Source organism: Camelus bactrianus, chromosome 4, assembly GCF_048773025.1.
Source record: "Camelus bactrianus isolate YW-2024 breed Bactrian camel chromosome 4, ASM4877302v1, whole genome shotgun sequence".
NCBI classification, from domain to species: Eukaryota; Metazoa; Chordata; class Mammalia; order Artiodactyla; family Camelidae; genus Camelus; species Camelus bactrianus.
This window is the reverse complement of record NC_133542.1, coordinates 73,167,028-73,187,828: the sequence shown is the minus strand read 5'-3', so window position 1 is coordinate 73,187,828 and position 20,801 is coordinate 73,167,028. Positions and strand designations below refer to the sequence as shown.

At 54.9% G+C, this 20,801-nt stretch overlaps 2 protein-coding genes and 1 long non-coding RNA gene across 6 annotated transcripts in view; 1 reads left to right on the top strand and 2 right to left on the bottom strand.

Annotated features, from left to right (window-relative positions):
- The window catches only part of AIF1L (allograft inflammatory factor 1 like), a 22,377-nt gene extending 10,422 nt beyond the window's left edge, over positions 1-11,955 (bottom strand). Inside the window, exons 1-3 of one of the 2 annotated variants that reach the window (XM_074362419.1) lie at positions 11,790-11,955; positions 11,520-11,581; positions 431-497 (exon numbers count right to left, since the gene is read on the bottom strand). In XM_074362419.1, coding sequence (XP_074218520.1) covers positions 431-497; positions 11,520-11,581; positions 11,790-11,820 — 160 coding nt within the window. In that variant the 5' untranslated portion in view covers positions 11,821-11,955. The remainder of the gene's footprint in view (positions 1-430; positions 498-11,519; positions 11,582-11,789) is intronic. The other variant, XM_074362420.1, reaches the window with a different exon arrangement.
- LOC123617114 (uncharacterized) lies at positions 10,070-20,746 on the top strand. 2 transcript variants are annotated; one of them, XR_012506583.1, is made up of 3 exons: positions 10,070-10,200; positions 20,330-20,493; positions 20,609-20,746. It is a non-coding gene; the product is annotated as an uncharacterized LOC123617114 (long non-coding RNA). The 2 variants fall into 2 exon arrangements; XR_012506584.1 differs by lacking the exon at positions 10,070-10,200 and adding an exon at positions 18,912-19,033.
- The window catches only part of LAMC3 (laminin subunit gamma 3), a 58,309-nt gene continuing 52,568 nt past the window's right edge, over positions 15,061-20,801 (bottom strand). For both annotated transcript variants that reach the window (XM_074362418.1, XM_074362417.1), the window contains exons 24-28: positions 20,699-20,801; positions 18,760-18,959; positions 17,860-18,006; positions 17,672-17,771; positions 15,061-16,626 (exon numbers count right to left, since the gene is read on the bottom strand). In XM_074362418.1, coding sequence (XP_074218519.1) covers positions 16,376-16,626; positions 17,672-17,771; positions 17,860-18,006; positions 18,760-18,959; positions 20,699-20,801 — 801 coding nt within the window. In that variant the 3' untranslated portion in view covers positions 15,061-16,375. The remainder of the gene's footprint in view (positions 16,627-17,671; positions 17,772-17,859; positions 18,007-18,759; positions 18,960-20,698) is intronic.

Here is a 20,801-nt window from a genome sequence, read left to right as displayed (position 1 = left end):
ATCCCATGCTGCTGGGATTCAATGGGCAGAAACTCTGCTCCACTGTGGCGACACAAACGTCCATTCTCCGCAGGGGCTCCCGAGACGCTCCACCGCGGAGGGGGCGAGGCAAGGGCTGCTACAAAGAGCCGATTGTGTGCTGTGGGGCCCCGGGAGCGAGCAGGGCCTGGGCAGCGGCGGACAGGAGCCAACCTGAGCCCTGCTGGGCAGCCGGAGGGGAGAGAGGGGCAGGGGCAGGCCAGGGCCTGCAGGCTAGGGGTGAGGGGCCCGTGCCCCACACTGGGCACCCCATCTCGCAGCCCCCTGGGAAGAGGGGCGTTCTGGATGACACAGGGTGCAGCCTGGCCCTGTTGGGTGAGGAACCCTGTGTGTGAGGGCAGAGAGGCCCGCCCAGCTCTCCTGGGAGGGTGGGCAGCCCGCCCCAGCTCACCTTTGAAGGCTGCAAGCTTTTCTGGCAGGTCCTCTTCATCACTATACTTCTGGTCACAGAGAAACTCCTACAGAGGGGAGAGGGCAGCGCTGAGCAAGGGGGCAGTCGGCAGAGCTCACCAACACACAGGCCCCCTGCCCGGTGCCTCCTCTCCTGCCAGGTGGCCGGGCCTGGCCAGGCAGAGCAGGAGGCTTCCGTGTTTGTCCTTGGCCTTCTGTCAACCCTCAGAGGCAGACCTGCAGAGTCCACCCTGGGGGTAGGAAACATGCCCAGCAGCTCGGGGTGGGGCCCGGAGTTTCTGCTCTAGCAAACTGAACACCTTCAGTCAGCCTCTGAATTATAGGCGCAGGGACCTGGGCTTCCCCACAGGGCACCCCCATTCCAGGATCCATGAAGCCATGAGCCCCAAAGACAAGCCGCTTGGTTCCAGCGTTAAGTTCTTAGGTATGTAACCCTGAGCGAATTGATTCCTCTTTAAATCGCTATAGCTTTGCCTGCCAAATGCGTATGCTGATCACAGCCTCTTCTGGAGTTTGTATGAGAATCCCAGGAGCATGTATAAATGAATCTTGACAGCTTAGTAAACAGCAGCTGTCCTATCGTTTGTCTCTCTAGCCAGAAAATAACTACACATATCTTATGAGGTCACTTACCCTCTTACCTGTGTCCTCACCTGTAAAATAGGATGCACCTGCCCCCTCAGATGCTTGCAGAGACTCAGATGAGTCCTTTCAGAACCAGATGGGCTGGGGAGGGGTGGAGATCGGGGTGGGACTAACGACAGGCTCCAGAATGAAGCACTTACCCCCATGGTCTCTCCAGATATCCCAGGGGACCCAAGAGGTAGCTACTATTATTAGTCTCATTTTGCAGATGAGGAAACTGAAGCTCCCAGAGACAGAACTTCACTCAGCTCTGTCTGATTTAGAGCCTGCATCTTTAACCTTGACACTTAAAGATGCGCAGATAGCAGGCATTCATCTGGCTTTAAAACAAAAAGCCAACAGTTAGTAAGCATCCACTAGGCTGGGTGCAGTGGCGGAAATTTTACTTGCCTTGTTGCTAATCCTCAAGCGGCCCTAGAACCTCAAGCAGATGAGGAAGCAGAGGGTGTGTTCCCATCCTAGCACGGGAGTCTGCAAATCCTTTCTCTTCTCTGGACCTTGCTTTCCTCATTGAGCCAACTGGATGTGGCCATTGCTCCTCCAGTCCTTCATTCATTCAATAGTTTTTCAGGGACCACAGCGCACACTGCTCTGTTCTAGGCATCAAGGGAGCAGGTGAAGAGAGGGTGTGGAGGAAGGGGAACCCTCCTACACTGTTGGTGGGAATGTACTTGGTGCAGCCATAATGGAAAACAGTATGGAGATGCCTTAAAAAGCTAACAATAGAGTTACCATATGATCCAGCAATCTCACTCCTGAGCATATATCCAGAGAAAACTCTAACTTGAAAAGATACATGCACCCAATGTGCATGGCAGCACTATTTACAATAGCCAAGACATGGAAGCAACCTAAATGTCCATTGCTAGATGACTGGATAAAGATGTGGTTTAGGTATACAATGGAATACCACTCAGCCATCAAAAAAAAAAGAACAAAATAATGCCATTTGCGGCAACATGCGTGGACCTAGAGATGATCATTCCAAGTGAAGGAAGTCAGACAGAGAAAGACAAATATCATACGGTATCATTAATATGTGGAATCTTAAAAAATGGCACAAATGAACTTATATACAAACCAGAAAGACTCATAGAGAAAACAAACTTATGGTTCCCAAAGGGGAAAGGAGGGGAGGGATAAATTAGGAGTTTGGGATTTACAGATACAAACTACAATACATAAAATAGATAAACAACAAAGTCCTACTGCAGAGCATAGAGAACTGTATACAATATCCTGCAATGATCTATGATGAAAAAGAATAAGAAGAATATATATGTATCACCGAATCACTTGCTACACACCAGAAACTAACTCAACATTGTAAATCAATTATACTTTAATTTAAAAAAGCAGGGAAGGGGAGAAGGTTAACATCAAGGTGAGTAAGACAAGATCCTAAAATTACAGGAAGCCTGTGTTTTAAATGATGTTAAATGTTACCTAGGTCTAACTAAAACACAGTTTGAAGGCCCTATCTGCCCCTCCCCAATCCAGTTTCTTTCCCTTCCCAGAGGTAATCATGATGCTGAACTTGAGGTTTCTACCATGGATGTTTTGCCTATTACAACTATGCCAACTACTATTGTAAAAAGACAACTTATACATTAACTTTGAGGGGTTAAATTTTTTTCTAATTCCAAGTTTTGGAACATTCCACATAAATATGTACTTGAAGTTCAATACATGATCTTTTTAATGAAAAAAAAAAGTTACCTAGGTCAATCACTCAACCTGTCTAAATTCCTGCTGTCATGTCCCAATTAAATGACCTAGTCTGTACTTACACACCTCCTAGGACAGGGGACTCACTACCTCTCCAGCCAGTCACTATAAGGAGAATATAGAATGGGAGAATGACAGGAATCTAAATGATGCTAAAGCACTCTGGGCTTGGATCTCAAGGGTACCCACCTCCTCAGGGACCTACCTCTCAGTGGAGACAACCCGCTGTGGGCAGTTAGTACCAGGTTCAAACGTCCGCGCTCACTAAACAATGGATAGGGTTGACTGTGAGACAGAATCTGATCCCTTCCTGGGTTCAAGTTCCTCCATGCTCACTCAGCACCCTTTGGCAGAGTAGGAGGAACCCACCTGCCCCCGCCGCCAACGTGGTTCCCCTGGCTGGGTCAGGGGGGCTCTGATTGCCCCCTTGCTTTTTGGTCGGCACTATGCTATCCCATTCAATCCTCACAGCCACTGTTAACTGACTTTACAGGTGAGAACAGGAGGACCAGAGACGTTACTAACACGTCTAAGGTCCCCAGGAGATGCGGAAGCTCAGGGTGGGTTTGGAACCTGCGTCTATCAGACTCCAGGGCTCATGCCTCTAGCAGCCAGGTGAGCGGAGGGCAACCCCAGGGCCCACGGGGTCCAGCTGGCCCGGCCACAGCCTCACTCGGGGCCTCATTACCATGGCCTCCTGCACCATCCAGGAGCCTGTGAGTAATACAGAACAAACACCTCCAGGGATCTAGGCAGACTGGGTTCGAGGGGTAGGACAAGGTCCTTGGTCTCAGGGGCAAATCACACACGGGCAAATGCAGAACAACCAGGTGAGGCTGAGAGGAAGGACAAGAGCTCAGCCTGAACCACTGAATAACCACATCCACCCCTGGACCTCACCCTGGGCCAGGTGTTCAGCAGCCATAGCAGCCCCAGGGCATCCAGGATTATTGTCTTTTCACTGATGAAGCCTTAGCCTTTATCACCACCTAACATGCCATGTCATTTGTGTCCCGCGCTCCCCACCCCCCACCACTGGAGTGGATGCCTCAGCCAGCCTAGCCTCCCTTCTCTGCCTGCCCCATGCCTGGTGCGCTCCCACCTTGGGACCCGTGCTCTAGCTGTGTCCCTTACCTGGAGTGCGCAGGTCTGCATGTCACCTCCTTCAAGTCTTTACTCAACTGTCACCTTCTCAATGAGGCCAACCTCATCCACTCTGCCCACCAGAGTCCCCACCTCCGCTTCCAGTCCACCTTAAGAAAACACCTTTTATTCCATGGGATGAGTCACCTCTCTAACACAATGTAATTGCTTTTGAAGGGTGTTGCCCATTATCTGTCTCCCCCGACAAGGTGCCACAGGATAGATGCTCAATAATATTTGCAGGAGGGGTCAATGAATTGAGACTCAGAAAGGATGAACAACTAGCCCATCAAGGCAGCCCGGCTAGCAAGTGGCTGAGCTGGGATGAAGCTCCCCAGCAGAGGCTGCCTGGGTTCCCTCCCCGCACAGAGCTGAGGAACAGAAGTGACCCAATGAAGCGGGTGCTGGAAGGATGCTGGGAGGAGGCAGGGCCTCGGTTACAGGCTCTAGGAGGATGTGTTTACTGCCTCTGCCCCATGGATGCCTAGCAGCCAGCCGTGCCCAGCACATAGTAGGTGCTCAAAAAACATTATTGAATGAACGGAGAAGACGGCCACTCAGCCCAGAATGACTTTCTCCACTCTCACTCCTGAAATGGCCAGGCAGCGTTGCAAAAGCATGCGTCTGTGTGTGACAGACTGGGGAGGACTCAGAGACTGAAATCACATGTTTCCTTAGAGCCAACAATGACAAATGCTCGAGCCACAGAGCGTCCAGGGGTGGGAGAAGCAGCTGACCCATTCATGCGTGGGCCGGCAGCCCTCACTGACCCCGGGCTTGGGGCAGCTGTGTGGACCATGCCTTTGGCAGGGGCCCGGGGAGGCCGGCAGGCGGGTGGCAGGAAACAGGAGCTCCACTGGCTGTGGTGCCAGCAACCATCCCACCTCTGAGCTTTGGGTTCCTGGTTCCTGCCTGCGCATAGCCCACAGCTTCCTTCTACCAGGCGTCCTCCCCCCATAGCCCTGCCCCGCCTCAGGGCACAGTCCCACCCACTGCGCAGGTGCCTTGTCTGTCCAGACTCCAGTACCCACCCCCCTGCCCTGAATGGGCCCCCAGGCAGAGGAGATGGAGATAGAACTCAATCCAGACATTTGGAAAAAGAAAGGAAAAAACAGAAGGAGGGCAAGCTGGAGCCAGGTGCCTAGGTTTGAGTGTGAAACCTGCTTCATTTGTCTGGGCCTCAGTTTCCCCATCTGTAGGAAGGATAAAAATATTTACCTCACAGGCTTGTCCTGAGAATTATAGTAAGTAAATATACATCAAGTGCCTAACACAGTGCCTGCCACTTAGTAAATGTGAAATAAATGTTACCTATTTATTACTATTACCGTCTGAAATTTATATACATTCAGTCCACTTAGATTACTCACAATTCATCAGCCAGAGACCACCATTGACTATGAAATCGATTAAGAAGGAAACCCCACCCCCAGCTTAGGCTGGTTAGTTCTCTTCTCCCTTTCTGGATGGCCCCATTTGACAGATGGGACAACGGAGGCCCAGAGATGTTGCTCAACTTACTCAAGATCACAAAGTTTGAATAATGCAAGGCCTCGCCCCTTCACCATCCCAGCTCCCTCCCTGCCCCAAACAACACCTGGCTACATGTTTCTGGGCAAAGAAAGTCAATACTGGGAGTTACCTTTCCTCCTGGGCAGCTGCAGAAGGAGGTTATTCCAGGGGCCAAGGAACCACTCTATAGCTCTCTAGGGGCCTGGGCAGGGTGTGTGGTTTACTCTAGCCCCACCCCCTACTCCAATCCACTGTCCCCTAAAGACACATTTTTTTTTGGCTGCAGAAACTGCCATCAGGGCCTCCAGATATGAGGGGTGCAGGGGGCCCCTGGGCTCTGACAGTGACTATTGATATGCAGAGAGGAACGTCTAGAGGCCTTGGTGGCCCCTGGTAGGGCCCTGGCAAAGAACCAGGAAACGCAGGCAGGGAGGAGCCTGGGGTCAAAAACAGGAAGCTGTGAGCCAGGTGGTCACTCTTTAAGCCAGTGCCCCCAGGGAAGGCCTAGGGGGGTGGCAGAGCTGTTCCCACGTCCACAGCAGGCACAGAACCCCGAAGGGATGCCTGACAGCATCCAGCTTGTCCTCTTTGTTCAACAGCTGAGGCCCCAGAGGGAAAGGTCTTGACTAAACCATCTATCCTCCAGGCAAGTGTAAGGCAAGCAAGGCAGAAGGATGGGGCAGGGAGGCTGAGTTCAAATCCTAGCTCTGTGACCCTGGGCAACTTGCTTTCCCACTCTGGCCCTCAGTTTCCTCATCTTTAAAATGGAATCATAATGATAGACCCTTGTCACTGGGTTGGCGTCAAGATTAAATGAGCTGGGATCTGTGTCTCCTGGCCTACAGTCCTAACAAACCCCAAATAAACTCATTTTTTGGCCTCAAAATAAATAAATAAATAAACAAGCTAACTGCATAGAAAGAGCCTGGCTCCTAGGATACTTACTAAGGGTTAGCAGTTCTCATAATGTTTGGATCACTCACACCAACAGACTCAAGCTATACCAAGAGGCAACTGTGAGCAGGGGAAGGGCAGGGAAGAGACCCACCCACAACTTTCTTTCTCCCTCATTGTGCCACGAAGCCCTCCTGGTGAGCCTTGAGCCTCTGGTCATTCCTCCTCAAGGGCCTTGGACACCTGGCTGAGCTGGCAGTGACAGGCCATCCACTTGGGACAGGGTCCTGCCATCTCAGCCCCACGGGACAGTGCCCGCAGCTGCAAGGGCTCACTGCTACCTCTCTTGGGCTTCTCCAGCCCTGATGCACACCAGACTCTCCCCCCATCCCAGAAGCCCCATCCAAGTGCTCATGCCTAGGAAGGGCTGTTTCCCAAACCAGCAGAGGTTGGCAGCCCCCGCTGTGTCCCAGCCTCTGGATCCTTGCCACTTGTCTGCTCCCCCACCCGCCACCCCGACTTAACTCTCTTTCTGGGCTGGTACCTCGAGCACCTGCTCCTGGATGCTTGCTCCTGGCCCTCCAGGTCCACTTTTATGTATTAGCTGCAGCAGAATTTTCAGGCTGACAGATTATCACCATCTTGCAGGCCATCCAAAGGGCTGGTGGCTGAAGCCCTGGGCAAAAACTTGTAGGACAGGCGGCACCATGCCTGGCTGTGTGGCCTCTGACACAGCTGACAGGCTCTTAAAGGGTCAGGACCGGACCACACATGCCCAGCCTGGTGCCTGGCGTGTAGCAGGGGCCTGTAACAAGCACCCACAAGGACAGCAGGCTCACACTCCCTGTGGCAGCTCTGGGTCCTCATCCAGATGCTGCTTCCTCGCCAATAGATGGGGCAGCCAAAGGAAAACATCCCACCAACTACACAAATGAAGCAGAGCCTGCAGAAATTCCATCTCCAGCTTCCTGTGACATGGCCACACTGAGGTCGAGACTGGCTGGATCTGCAGGGATACTGAATCCTCGAAGGCTCACGTGGCTGTTATCACCATCTCCCTTATAATATATTAAGGAAGAGCAAGAGAGACGGGTGCCCGGCGATGCCAGCTGGGCACATTCACCTGGGCAGGGGCAGGGTGGCACTGCCAGGACACAGGAAAAGAGACACACCTGTTTTGTGCCTGGGTCAGGTCTCAGAGGGCCCCCACTGCTGGGCAGGGTACCCCCAGCCCTGCACAGAGATACCCAGCCTACCAGGCCCAGTTCTTCCCAGCACAGATGGCACATGGGTCCTGAAATAACCATCAGGCACTGAAATGCTACAGGAAATGCTGAGTGTCCTTCATTCGACCCAGGAGGGCCGAGAAGGCGGGACTGGAGCCAGAGATCCTTATCCACATAAGCAAGAGAGGCTGGTGTCACAGCTAGGCCACGGCTACCTGGTGGACAGGGGCCAGGGCAGGCCCTGGGCAGCATCTGGAGACCAAATCCTGGCTCTGCCACTTCCTGGCTGTGTGACTTTGGATGGGTGACTTCACCTGGCTGAGTCTCTGTTTCCTCATCTCTAAAATGGGAGGCCTGCTACTCCTTGTCCCACGGGGATGTTTACAGATTCTTGCCGTGCATCTGATCAGCGTTCCACTGAGAGGAGTCAGTGAGATGATGTACGTCAAACATCGGGCCCGGAGCAAAGAGCGACTCACGTTATTTTGTTAAAGATCTTGGCCTCTGGCCAGCTCAAGCTGCAGCTCTCACCATTCTCCCGGCTCCATCCCAAGGGTAGGGGCGCTCTCAGGGGCACCCACCCAGCCCCACAGCTTCCCTCTGTCCCTGTAGGAAGCTGGAGAGAGTTTGTCCCATTGCCATATAAGGCCGGGTCTGGCTGGCCCCGGGGTCACCTGCCATGCCATCGGGGCACAGGGAATGTCAGCTATGTGGGGGGAATAGGAGGCGTGTGCTGGTCCTGCCTGCTCCAGTAGTGCCGAGAATGCGCACACGCAGATGGACACACACATGCGCACACTCACGCACACACATACACACATGGCCCAGAGGTGGGCTGGGTGTCCATAGAGGAGACCAATCAAGCTCAGAGATTGAGAGAAGAGGCTGGGTTCCAGTGTGGCTGTTTAAACCCCTCTGAGTCTCATTTTCTGTAAAATGGGAATAGACAGAACGTCGCAGGGTTGGAGTGAGCATCCAATGAGATAATGTCCGAGGCACGCCTGGCACACTGCCTGGCACACTGCCTGGCACATGCCGAGTGCTCAGAAAATGACAGCTAAAATTAGAGCGAAACTGCAAAAAGTGCATTTTCACACAGCTCCACCTGGACCTCTAGGCCCACCCAGTTCTCCTCCTTTTACTCCTGAATCCCTTATACTAACAATGGCCAAGACTGAACTACCTCACTGCCCTTTGGAAGCTGGCCCACCCCAGCGGGGTAGAAGGGCCACAGAGGGAACTGGGGTGTTGGCCCAGAGAAGCCCCCAGGCCTGATAGCTCTGTCCCCAGGCATCACCCACAGCGATGACCAAGCACATGCAGTGAGTGAGTCTTGAAGCCCCATCTTCCACGCCTTCCGGCTTCCCCAGGGCCACTGGGCAGCTGCTCAGCCCAGCCCCCCAAAAGCCCCGCTCCAGTGGGGCAGTGAAGCTGCACCCCAAAGGCAGGCAGTCTGGGCTGCCAACACGATTGCTTTTAGAATCCACTCACCCCAGGGAACTTCCGCTGTGACCATAGCCATAGGTGAAACAGACTCAGACCCCTAACACAGTGACTCCCTCAGAGTCTGCAAGGAGTTTTAATCTGTTCATCTCCACCAACTCTATGATTCTGCCAGATGAGGGGGTCTGGTCCAGGCTGAGCAGCCAGCATATCTCAGACCTTGCCCCTAGGTTTCTACTCCTGCACCTTTAAGACCCAAACAAACCAATGATAACAATCAGGACAGAAGCCAGCTCTCCTGTGTGCTTTACATAGATTATTTCAGCTGGAAAATCACAACAGACCTACTCCCATGAACTCAAGTGGCTTGCCCAAGGTCACAGAGCCAGTGAGCGTGCCCCCCCCATCCCCGTCCCCGTGACTCTAAACTGTGGTGGGGCCATCTTGACCCGCTGTGGTGGGAAGCAGCAAGCTTCTGGTTTGATCCTGGAGACTCCTTCCTCCAGGGGCCCAGAGCCTGGGTCTCAGCAGCCCAACTCACACAGTAGATCTCAGAATAGCACCCAGGCAGGGAAAGGACACTAGACCGGAAGCTCTGCCACTGGCTTCTGTGTGGCCTTGGCCAGTTGCTTGCCCTCTCTGGGCACTGGGGTCCTGAGGTGATTAGACACAGCCCCTTTTTGTTCACTTTCCCCAATTCCAGTGTATCCAGATCAGTCCCTGAGAGGCACAGCCCCTCCCCTTTCTGAGCCAAGCCAGTACACCTCCCAAAACCCTGTAGCTCCCCTCCTGTCCCCATCTACTCCCCCCGCCACCCCCCATCAAGGGCAGGGTTGGCATAGAAAGTCCCACACACTCTCAGCTTCCCTGGTTTGTCCAACTACAGTCACTTCTCCGCCATCTCCAGCTGTCTCTGGCTCAGGGTCCTCTGGCTGTGGGTGGATTCAACTGGCTTGGAACCTGCCAGGCTGAGTGGCCCAGGGGGCTGTATGAGGTCAGGGTTCCAGGCTCCTGTCCAGAGGGCAAGAGCAGCCAAGACCGAGGCTGGGCTAGCTGCAGAGTGAACTGGGAGGGAGCCCAGCAGCCCGGACCCCTGAGAACCCCAGCCAGACGTCCAGTCTCCGTTTCAGCTGTGCTCCAGATGGCACCAAGAAGCAAGGTGAGGATGGTGATGAGGGGGCTGGAGTTTACCTGGTGGGACCCTGGGGTCCCCAGAGACCTCCATGGGATCCCTACGGCCAGGGGAGTGAAATCAGGCTGCCTAGTCCAAGAAAATCAAGGAGGGAATCAAGACTGCCAGCCCCTGGCAAGATTTCAGACCTACTACTGTGTGGCAGTGGTTGGACCCACCTCCACACAGCCCCCACCAGGACCCTGCTGATGCTCACCAGCTTTCCACTTTGGGACTCTGAACTGGGCTCAGATCTCAGGTGCCCAGTAGCCTGGCGGAGCCAGCAGGGGGAATGTCCAGCCTTGGTTCAGTGGGCATGCCTCTGCAACCAGTTAGGAGGGAACCTGGAGACATCCTCCTCAGGAAGTAATCCGAGAACCATCCATGGAGGTCTTCTCTCAGGCCGGGTGCTGGACCAAGTGTGCTAACTACATGCCTTCCCTCACTCCGCCCTCATGGTGACCCTGGCTCTGTGACGAGGGGTCGTTGCTGAAGCCCACAGAGCCGGAACGCGATGGAGACCAGATCCGAGCCTGGGTCTTGCTGTGCTGCCTTGGAGTTTTGGCCAATCCAAGCAGGCCCTGACACTTGTCCTTATCTTCTAGAATTTAAATGGTCTTTAAGCAAAGGTCTATAAGGTCCCATCGTATGCCTGGCAAGAGCTGGCAGGATTTCTCTGTGGAGATCCACTAGGACTAGCAAGCAAAGCACCAAGTCTCTAAGGCAACCTTTCCTAAAAGTTGGAGTGAGAAGGAGTTGTGGGGATGGGAGTGGGGGTCAGGTAGGAGGCCAACACTGCCCCAGGTTCCAAAAGCAGCCTGATCTGGACTTGCTGTGCCATCTCGGGACAGCCACCTCACCTCTCTGGGCCTCTCTTCCCTCCCTCCCTCCTTCACTGTAAAACTGGGGACTCCCTGGAGCCTTCAGGGGTCCCTTCCAGCTCCAAGTTGTAGTAGCAGGTCTTGGGCGGGCTTCGGGGGAGCCCGGGGGCAGGCCCGGAGGCATCAGCGCTCCTGGGAGGGCCTTACCTCTCTAGTCTGAAAGTAACAACTTGCAACCCGAGACTAGAGGGCGGTGGAGAGGGTGGTGGGGGACCTACCTGGAGTCGGAGGCACAGAAACAGGGCTGGAGGGAGGAAATTGGGGGAAGCCCGGGTGAAGGAGAGGAAGGGGGGGTTGATTTAGCGGGAGGCACAGCCTCACGGACGGAGGTGGGACCCGCGGTGCGCTGGGAGCTTTGGGGGCGATTCGCAAGCTGCCCTTGGCGGCGGCGGGGCTGGAAAAGCGAAGGTGGAGGCGCGCGCTTACCCGGTTGATCTCCGCCAGCCGCCTCTCCTGCCGGGCTTTAAGCAAGCCGAACGCTTTCCCTCCTGGAGGAGACAAAGAGGCGGCCCGGGAAGCGGGGGTCTCCCCGGGCCGCGCGCCGTCGGCCCGCGCCCGCTTCCCGCAGACCCCACCGACCGCCCCGTGCGCGCAGGTGGCGGGTGGGGGACACCGGGCGGGGGCCGAGGGGCGAGGGACAGCGGGACAGGGGGGCGGAGCAGGGGCGCGGGACAACGGGGAGGCAGCGGCGCCTACCTTGGAACCTGTTGCTGAGCGCGACCGACATGGTGAGCACCGGGCTCCTGACGGCTCGGGGCTTCGCGGCCTCGGCGAGGGACGAGGAGGAGGGACGGGCGCCTGGTCCGAGCTCCCGCGGCGTGTGGCGGCGGGACCGAGGGGCGGAGGGATGGCGCGGGCGGCCGGACACTCCCCTCCCCCCCTCCCCCTCCCCTCCCGGCCCGCCTCCCCTCCCCGCCCCGCCGGCCGGCCGGCCGCAGGCATCAAAGCGGCTATTATGCGGGACGCCGAGCCCGCGGGCCGGCCCCTCTGCTGGAGGACGCGGAGAATGCACAGTGCGGGGGCCGCCCGTGAGCACCTCCCTCTCCGCTCCCGCTGGGACCTCGACAAGCCCCTTCCCGCTCGGGGCTGCGGTTTCCCCATAACCAGAACGGGGACAACCTTTGTACGCACTTCGTGGGGTGGCTGTAAGGATCAAACGCGGGTCCCAGCCGCAGGGAGTAAGCGCTCAACCAACCCGGGCTGTAAACGTTACTACAGCCTCTGCGCAGGACGCACTTTTAGAAGGAAGGTCTACGTTCCCAACTTTTATTCTTAATTCTTGAAAAGCTTTAAGTTTTTGTTAAGAAAACACATAGTGACAAACTACCACTAGGCTCTCAGTGACACTTGAAATCTGAGCGAGTTACTATTTTGTTAATAAAACTTATCTCTTGGGCACTCACAGACTGCACCAACTTTGCCAGGTTGACACAGGATATATGCATTATATCATTTAATTCTCAATACTCTGTGAAAGAGGATTCAGCATTTCCATTTCACGGAAAAGTCAGAAAGTTGACGCCTGGCATACAGGTCCACTGGGATGATAAACCAAGCCTCTAACTCCAGGAATAGTGTGGCCCAGGGTGCAGAAACTGCGGACTCGTCCAAATCAGGACATTACTGAGAATGAAGGGCGGCACTTCTAATAGTTACGCTGGGGTCACAGGCACGGACGGGGACTATCCTGGGCAAAGAGCACACCTGGTCGCTAGTAATATCCCCCCCACCCCCCCAATACCCACACATAAACTGAGTCCCTGGGGATTGGATCCAGGAAGTCCCCTTCCCACAGGCTTGCCTCCTTCTTGACCCCTAGGACTGGGATCTTGAGACCAACTGGTTTTCTTTTTTTTCTGTAGCTGCCCCCGGGGAGGGAAGAGGCCAGGCTGCCCCAAGGTAGAGGGGTAGACAGAGGGCTAATGCCAGAGCAGCAGTTTGCCAGGGGGCAGGACCTACCTCCCCAGCACAGCCAGCTACTCTCCTAGTCCTATCCACACCCCTTCCTAGAGTTTGGATATGGCCAAGCTGTGTGATCTTGGGCAAGGCACTTGACCTGTCTGAGCTTTAATCTTCCAGGTCTGCAGAATGGGGGAGACAAGTGCTTCTCACTCAGCAGGGGCTGTTGTAAATTTTATTACTGTCAGGGTGGTTTAGGCAGATAGGAGTTATAACCCTTGGTTGATGGGAGATGTTCCGTCTGGAGGCCAGAGAAGAGAGCTGACTTAGAACAGGGCCCTCATAATGCACTTCCTGGTCTAGGCTCAGATGGCCTGTTGTCCTGACTGGTTGGCCCCAGTCAGTGGTTCTGCAGGGCAGAGGCCACCCCACCTTCCTCTGCTTAGCTGCTGGGCTGCATTACTAACCAGATGTTCAGCAGCTGCCACATTCCACCCAGCCGCAGCCCCACCTCTGGGGACAGAGAGTGACTCCCCACACACCAGGCATGACAGGATTGTATGAGTCATGAGATGTCAGGCCTGAGGTACGTCACTGGGAACAGAGAGCAAGCCTGTTCTCCACCCATTGGGGATGCTGGGACTGGGCTTTGCTGAGCCCCCCTACAGATTGAACAGATAGTTTTAATGCCAAGAGCAGGCATCAGACCTGCTGTGTGCCTGCGTCAGCAGAGAAGCTAGGTGGCAGGGAAGTGGGGCTGGGGGACATCAGACCCTGTCCCAGAGGTCTTCAAAGGACCCCCATTGGTACCATTCACACCAGACATCAATCATCAAACTCACTGTAGAGCAACAACCTCCTGTTTTGCCCTCCCTGCCCCGTGTCTTCCTTCCCAAATCTACCAGGTCCCTCCCAGGTCATTGATCTGCACCACATCACCCCCCACCCCACCACCTCTGGCCTCAGGTTTTGGTTTCTCTGTGAAGGAGTGCACCTCTTCTCAATGTTCTCCCCAGCAGGTTGGTGCGGATGGGGTAGGGGACTGGGGACGGAGCACAGCCCAGCTCTCATTATATGGCCTTGGGCCCAGAGACCCTCATTATTCTGAACAGGAGTAGGGGGACCTGGCTAAGCTGGGTTAGTCTCTCCTGCCAAGCTGATCAGGACAGTTTCTAGCTTGTCTCTGCCAAGCATTTGACCTGATAACAAGTAAACATGGGGGCCGTGGTGGGTCAGGATGAGGGCAGTGGGGGCATCCTCTTCCATCAAGCACAGGAAAAGCAAAGCCAGCTGTCCTGCAGAAAGAAAATAACTGAAGCAGACAAGGAGAGAGCAGAGGCAGAGACCCAGGAGAGAGGAGGGGGTGAGGGAAGGGAGCCCCCAGGCTCTGGCTGTCTCTGAGGCTTGGCAGTCCTTCCTACCCCAGGATTCCAGGACACTCTCCCAAGTCCTCCCAACAAACTCCCCGTTTCTGCTTAAACCAACACGGCCTCCTGGTCAAGAGCCCGGATTGAGCATGTGCCATCATCCCGCCCCTGCAACCTGGCTTCCCGCAGTGACCTGTGTGGGCCAGGTCCCCACCCTGCAAACCCTGGGCTGTTGCCCACCTCTTGCCTGGAATGTTTTCTGCTGTCTCCCCATCCTTTCAGGCCTGGCCCAAAGCCCTCCTCGTTCTCCCCCTCTCCTCACTGGTGTCCCTCCCAGAGCCTTTCTGTGCTGCAGGACACTGGTTTTGAGTTCCTTTTCTGCCTCAGTGTCTCCAGCCTGAGCCAGAGGTACCTACCCCTCAAGCTCCTCCAGCCCCTAGACTTTGCCTGATAAGCCTCCTGGAGCAGAGGAGAGAGGGAAGGTGCCTGTGGTCACAGGACCCAGCAGAGCCCCCCGCAATGGGAAGACACTGGCAAAGCCAGGGGGCTCAGCTGGGGTCCTGTGACCTGCCACCTCAAGTGCGCCAAGAGGGATCACTGGAGTTCTGCCACCAACTCACTGGGTGCTGAGTGAGTACACCCACAGCCAGGGCTCCTGCTGCCGGCCAGCACGGGAGGACCAAAGGCACGCCACACCCAGCTAGTAAATGGGGTCCTTTATTTCCACGTTAAACAGAATTGGTCTGTGCTGCTGCCTGTCCCTCCTGGTAGGGACAGGAAGACTGGTAGGAAGGCGCTGGGCTCCTAGGGGCGCCCATCCTCCCAGTGCCAAGGTCCTGCTGTCTGCTGGAAGAGGGCCCAGGAAAGGGGAGGTGGGCCAGGAGGAGCTGCTGGGGGATCCTGGGCAGGGGCCAGCGGGGGCCTGGCCACAGGGGATTCCCCAGCATGACAGACTAGAAAGGCAGCCAGGCCTTCATGCCCAGCAGGGGCCTCCCTCTTGGCAGGTGGGGCCACAGGGCTGCAGAGCCAGTTTGGGAAGTGTCAATCGGTCAAAGGCTAACCAGGGTTGGCAGGGTCACAAAGGGAAGATCCAAGTGACCTTTCTGAGCCCCCTGACCTATGTCCCCTTGGGCCACGAGGCCTGGCTTTTTGGACAGGTTCTAGGTTGAAAGGAGCCCTGGGCCCAGGGCAGACAATGCCTTCAGTGAGTCTGGCTGAGTCCCAGGATCCTGAGGTTCGAGTCTTCCATGAAGCCAGTGACAACCCTGCAGCAGGGGGCCATGCCCCGGCCAGCCTAGCAGGCTGCACTGTGGCCCCAGGAGTCCTGAGCCTTGCATTTTTCTGCTGAGATCCCTCCTGCCAATCCCCACCAGGATCTTGTGTCTTTTGACCTGCCTGGTCCCTCAGCTGTGCAGAGCTGCTGTGTTTGTGGTGGGTGACAGACAGGTCTGGGAGCTGCAGGACTGAGGGCAGATCTGGAACTGGGGGCTCTGGTTCTTGTTGAATCCACCCTGGATCTCTGCAGATGGCCCCATTCAGCCTCCCAGGTACCAACCCTGCCTGGGTCTTTGCTTTCAGGAGCAAGTGGGTCTCTTAGTGGCATAAGGTTATTTAACAGATCATATGCTCCCTGCATCCGGAGAGGGTGCAACACACAGTGGTCCCTTAAGAAATGGTTTTGCTTCCATGTGCGTGCATGAAGGGACTTGTACAGATGTGTACCACACACACAGGCACATGTCCGTAACTTGTGCCTGTGCATGCGTGTACATGTTGCTGACCCTGGGGAGTGCACATTTACGTGTGTGTGGGGTGGGAGCGCACACAGTAGCCGCCTGGGTGAGCTGTGATTGCACACTCACTCCTGCCGGTGTGGAGGGGATGTGGGCACAGACTGGGAAAGGCATGTGAGTGTGCGGGTGTGTGGCAGCAGGCTCTGGTGAGTGCACTTGTGTGGCACACCTCTGGGGGTATATGCTGCCCTGGGCCGGGGGCACAGCGGGGTCCGGGCAGCCCTCACTGCCAGCTGGCACAGCTCTCGGGCAGGCTGTGCAGAATGGCCTCCAAATTCCGCTTGTCAGCGCGGATCTCCGCAAGGTCGCTCTCAAAGCTCTGGATCTGCAGCTCCTGCTGCTCCGACTCCTGCTCCAAGAGCCTCAGTTTCCCCTGCAGGGCCCCCGGTGGGCCTAGCCGCAGCCTCAGGTGCTCCAGTGCCCTCTGGGTCTCATTCAGGGCCCAGGCTGGGGTTCGATGGGTGTCCAGTGACCCTGCGGAGGGGTACAGACAGCCTCAGGATGGGCCTGCTCCCCTGCAGGCCCCAGAAGTCTGTTCAGTCCCCATCCCCAGAGACCCTCCCCAGCCCAAACTTTTCAGGATCCCAATTGCCTATGATCAACCGGGAAATCGAGGGACCAAGAGGGCAGTGCAGGGGGGCGATGAGGTGCCTACAGTGCCAGATTCAGAGACAGAAAGTAGAACAGGGGCCGCCAGGGGCTGGGGGAGTGGGGATGGGGGGTTTGTGTGTAGTGGGGACAGGTTTCGTCTTGGGATGATGAAAAAGTTCTGGAGATGGATGGTGGTGATGGCTTCACAATAAGGTGAATGTTGTACTTAATGCCACTGAACTGTACACTGAAAAATAGTTGAAGTGGCAAAGTTCATGTTTTGTGTGTTTTACCCCAACTTTTAAAACTGCATGTTGTTCATTTCAGCCTAGCCGCTCTGACACCACCCCTACCCCACTCTGAGGGCCCCATGTTTTGGGTGCTGGCCCCTCCACGATTTACTGACTCGTCACACCCTCCACAGCGTGGCAAGCACTTTCTAGATTACCCCACTGTTACCCTCATTTCACAGATGGGGAACTTGAGGCTCAGAGAGGTGGAGTGATTTTCCCACCTCTCTGCCAAGGAAGCCAAGGAAGGGGAAATGCCGGACTTGAATCCTGGTCTGTCTGATTCCAAAGCAGCACCTGATCCTTGCTGCCACACTGGCTTCTGTGACCGTCTCTCTCCTTCTCTGAAACCCTCAACTGCTGAGGGTGGACCCTCTGACCTGGTACCTACAGGTGTTCTGGATGCACTGAGTGTTCTGTGTCTCTCCCCTCCACCTGACCAGCAGCCCCTGGAGGTACAAAGTGAGCTTGCTTCTGGACACCAGCCCTGCCTTGTGGTCGGCCACAAGGCTCGGGATGGGGGGAGCCGTGGACTTGAGGGCTAGGAGGAAAGCTTCCCTAGGACTGGGCCTCACAGGAAGATCCCCGACATGCCCCAGGGACCCAGGGGGTCGGACCCAGCCTCGGGGTCTCCTTACCCAGCCTGGCCAGCAGCTCCGACAAGGCTTTGATGTCCTTCTCCAGGGAGGTGCGTGATTTCCGGAGCTGCCGCTCCATCTCACTCAGCCCGGCATCCACCTTTGTCGGGGAAGATGAAAAGTCTGAGTGGCTCCCAGCTGGCTCCCAGGGCCAGGACGAGATGGGGTGGGGGTCTTGGCACACATACCCGCTCTGCTGCCTCCAGCTCCTGCCTGCGTGCTTCTGAGGCCAGCATCTGCCGGGAGGCCTGTCGGAGTGTCGCCTGCGTCTGGCTGGAGAGCCGGCCAACACGGCGGTGCCCCTGCCTCCCCTCCCTCAGCAAGGCCTTGGCGAGCTACGGGGTGGGCAGCAGCAGCAGGGAGAAGAGGGTATGGAGTAAGTCCTTTCAGAGGCACTGACAGCAGTCATGCCCAGCGGTCATCGCTTCGTGCACCTGATCATTCGTTCATTCATTCCTTCATTCATTCAACAAGTACGTACACAGTACTTGCCAACACAGTACAGACTGCCGGACGCCACTCGTCCCTCCCTGGAGGAGAAACTCCAACTATTTTACTGATGGGGAAAACAGGTAGAGAGGAGGCGCTGGCCAAAAATCAAAATGGCAGGACCAGAAACCAAACCTGGGGACTCCTCCCTCAAATCCAGCACTTTCTCTAGGCAGCTATAGACAGTTTACTTGGGGCCTGAGCAATAAAGCCAGTGACAGCACTGGGGAGATTTGAATTTGGTCCCATTTAAACAACAAAAGCCTAGAGATTTAGGGAATAGAGCCAAACAGACAGAAGTATGAATTCTGGTTATGTGATCTCAGTTACTGAACCGGGCTGAGCCTCAGGGTCCTCCCCTGTCCCACGGGGACAGCAGTGACATTTATTTCATGAAGAATCAACAAAGCAGCCCACGTGAGCCTCCAGAGCTTGGAGCCTGGGACCCCTTTGTAAGTGCGGAGTACTCAGCACTGCACACTGAAGGGGCAGATCTGCAGGGGCAACGCTTACCCTACAGAAGGGCAGCCCATATGTGACAGTCCTCCCCCAGGCCCAGAAGGCAGGGATGCCCCTGAGCTCAGATCCACGGCCCTGACCTTGGCACTGTCCTTGGCCAACAGCTCGGCTTCCCTGCCCTTCTTCTTGGCACTGGAGGAGAGAGAGGCTGCGTTTCCCAGCATCTTCTCCGCCTGCTTGGTCTTCTTTTTTGAGTCTGCCAGGAGCCTGTCCTGGATGATGCCTGCCTTCCTCCTCATCGTGGCCTGGTCCTTGGGCCGAGGAAACTTCAGCTTCATTCCTGAAAACCCACCCAAGGCTGTGTCAGAAGGGCTGAGCTCATGCGTGGAGAGCCTGTAAGGAGGTCCCTGCCAGGTGCCTGACCACCCCAGACCCTTGGACAACATGAGTGGAGGTTCCAGATGCATGCTGCATGAGATCTGTGCGTAAATTTCTCAGGCTCACCCAGGAAAACAAACAAACAAACAAAATAAGTGAGACGTACTGCTCTCTGTGAATGTAAAGATTCATGGCCTATCATGATACTGAAGTCACAAAATGACAGGATGGTCAATGTCTGGGCCAGTGGTGGAGATGGGGAGTCACAGCACTGTGCATGGCGAGAGCCATTCGGCTCTTTGTTTTCATGTTCCACCCATTTCTAAAAAGGCTTTGAGGCAGCTTATTGTGATAGACCAACAACTGGACCATTAATTGAGGGCAGGGTATAGCTCAAGCATTAGAGCACACACTTAGCATGTATGAGGTCCTGGGTTCAATCCCCGGTGGCTCCTCTAAAAATAAACAGATAAATCTAATTACCTCCCCCCAAAATATAACAAAAGATTTTTTAAAAATTGGATCATTAAAATGAAAAACAAAGAGCCATATGTAATAGGGGGGATGAGGAAAAGTGAGACGTGCCAGAAAATTAGGATAATGACAGTGCAGGTACCAGATGCTCTATTTACCTGTTAGCCTCCCAGCAGCCAAGACAAAAAAGGAAAGTCTACAATTCACATAGGTTTTATTACCCAATAAGAAGTAGCTTCCGTCTATAAAGAAAGAGGCTTTCCCCTTTCCTTTCAGATAAAATTCTAAAGGAAATGTGTCATAGGAGCACTGATCACAGTAGACAAAATCAAATTTTAAAGAGATTCAAGCCTTCTAGTTTTCAGACAAATAATACTACATAATTGTTCTATAAGACAATCCAGAAGTTAGATCTACCTTGCTTCTTATACACAAAAATTGGTGTTTTTATCTTAAAGTGCATGCTGTAGAGTCCTAATTCTACAGGGTGTTGATAAATGCTAAGGGGGAATGTGAATTAAGTTTACATAAAGTGAACCCAGTTTCTTCATCGCAGGACTTCTCAGAGCCTTTAATATTCCAAGGTGTGCATAGCAAGGCCTTGGGGGTTCTACACCATGTGACATTTCTTAAACTTATTTGAACACAAACCCTCTCTTGGCAGAATAATTACAAGCAAGGGGCTCCCTTGTCCCTTGGAAGGCTGGTCCACATTTCACCTGGCAAACTTTCCTCTCTTGGTCCACCCATCTGTAAAATGGGGGCACTTAGCCTCATTTTCCTAAAGCGCAAAAAAGACCCAGACCAGCATCAACCCACACCCCCATCTAAAGGGAGACTCCACATTCCTCTCCGCAGCCCCAGCTGGACATTGGACCAGGGCAGCCACATGTAACTGGACCCCTATCCAGAGTGGCCTTGATCAGGGGTGGGCAGCTGATGACATCAGATTCTCTTCTCATCTGGTCCTGAGGGGCTCTGCGTGTGGTCTGATGATGGATAGCCACTTGGGCAAGGACCTGGTGAGTGATGTGTGAGGTGGGGAGGGACCAGAAGCCACTGGAGAGGTCCTGAGAGAAGGAGGGAACAGTCTCCTTGACTTATGCCCGTATGACTCTGGACTTCTGTTTCCTGCAGCCAAACCTGCCCTGGCTGAGGCGTGAATCCAGGTGTCTGTCACAGACATGTGTGCATCAGTGAGCCGAGGACTAAGCAGGACATACATACCTTCCAGGTCAGCCAGCAGAGTCCTGGCTCCTGTGACCGTCACTGTGGCAGCCTGGACAGACGAGGAAGCCTGGGTCAGGGCGGCTCTGGCTTCCTGGTGCAG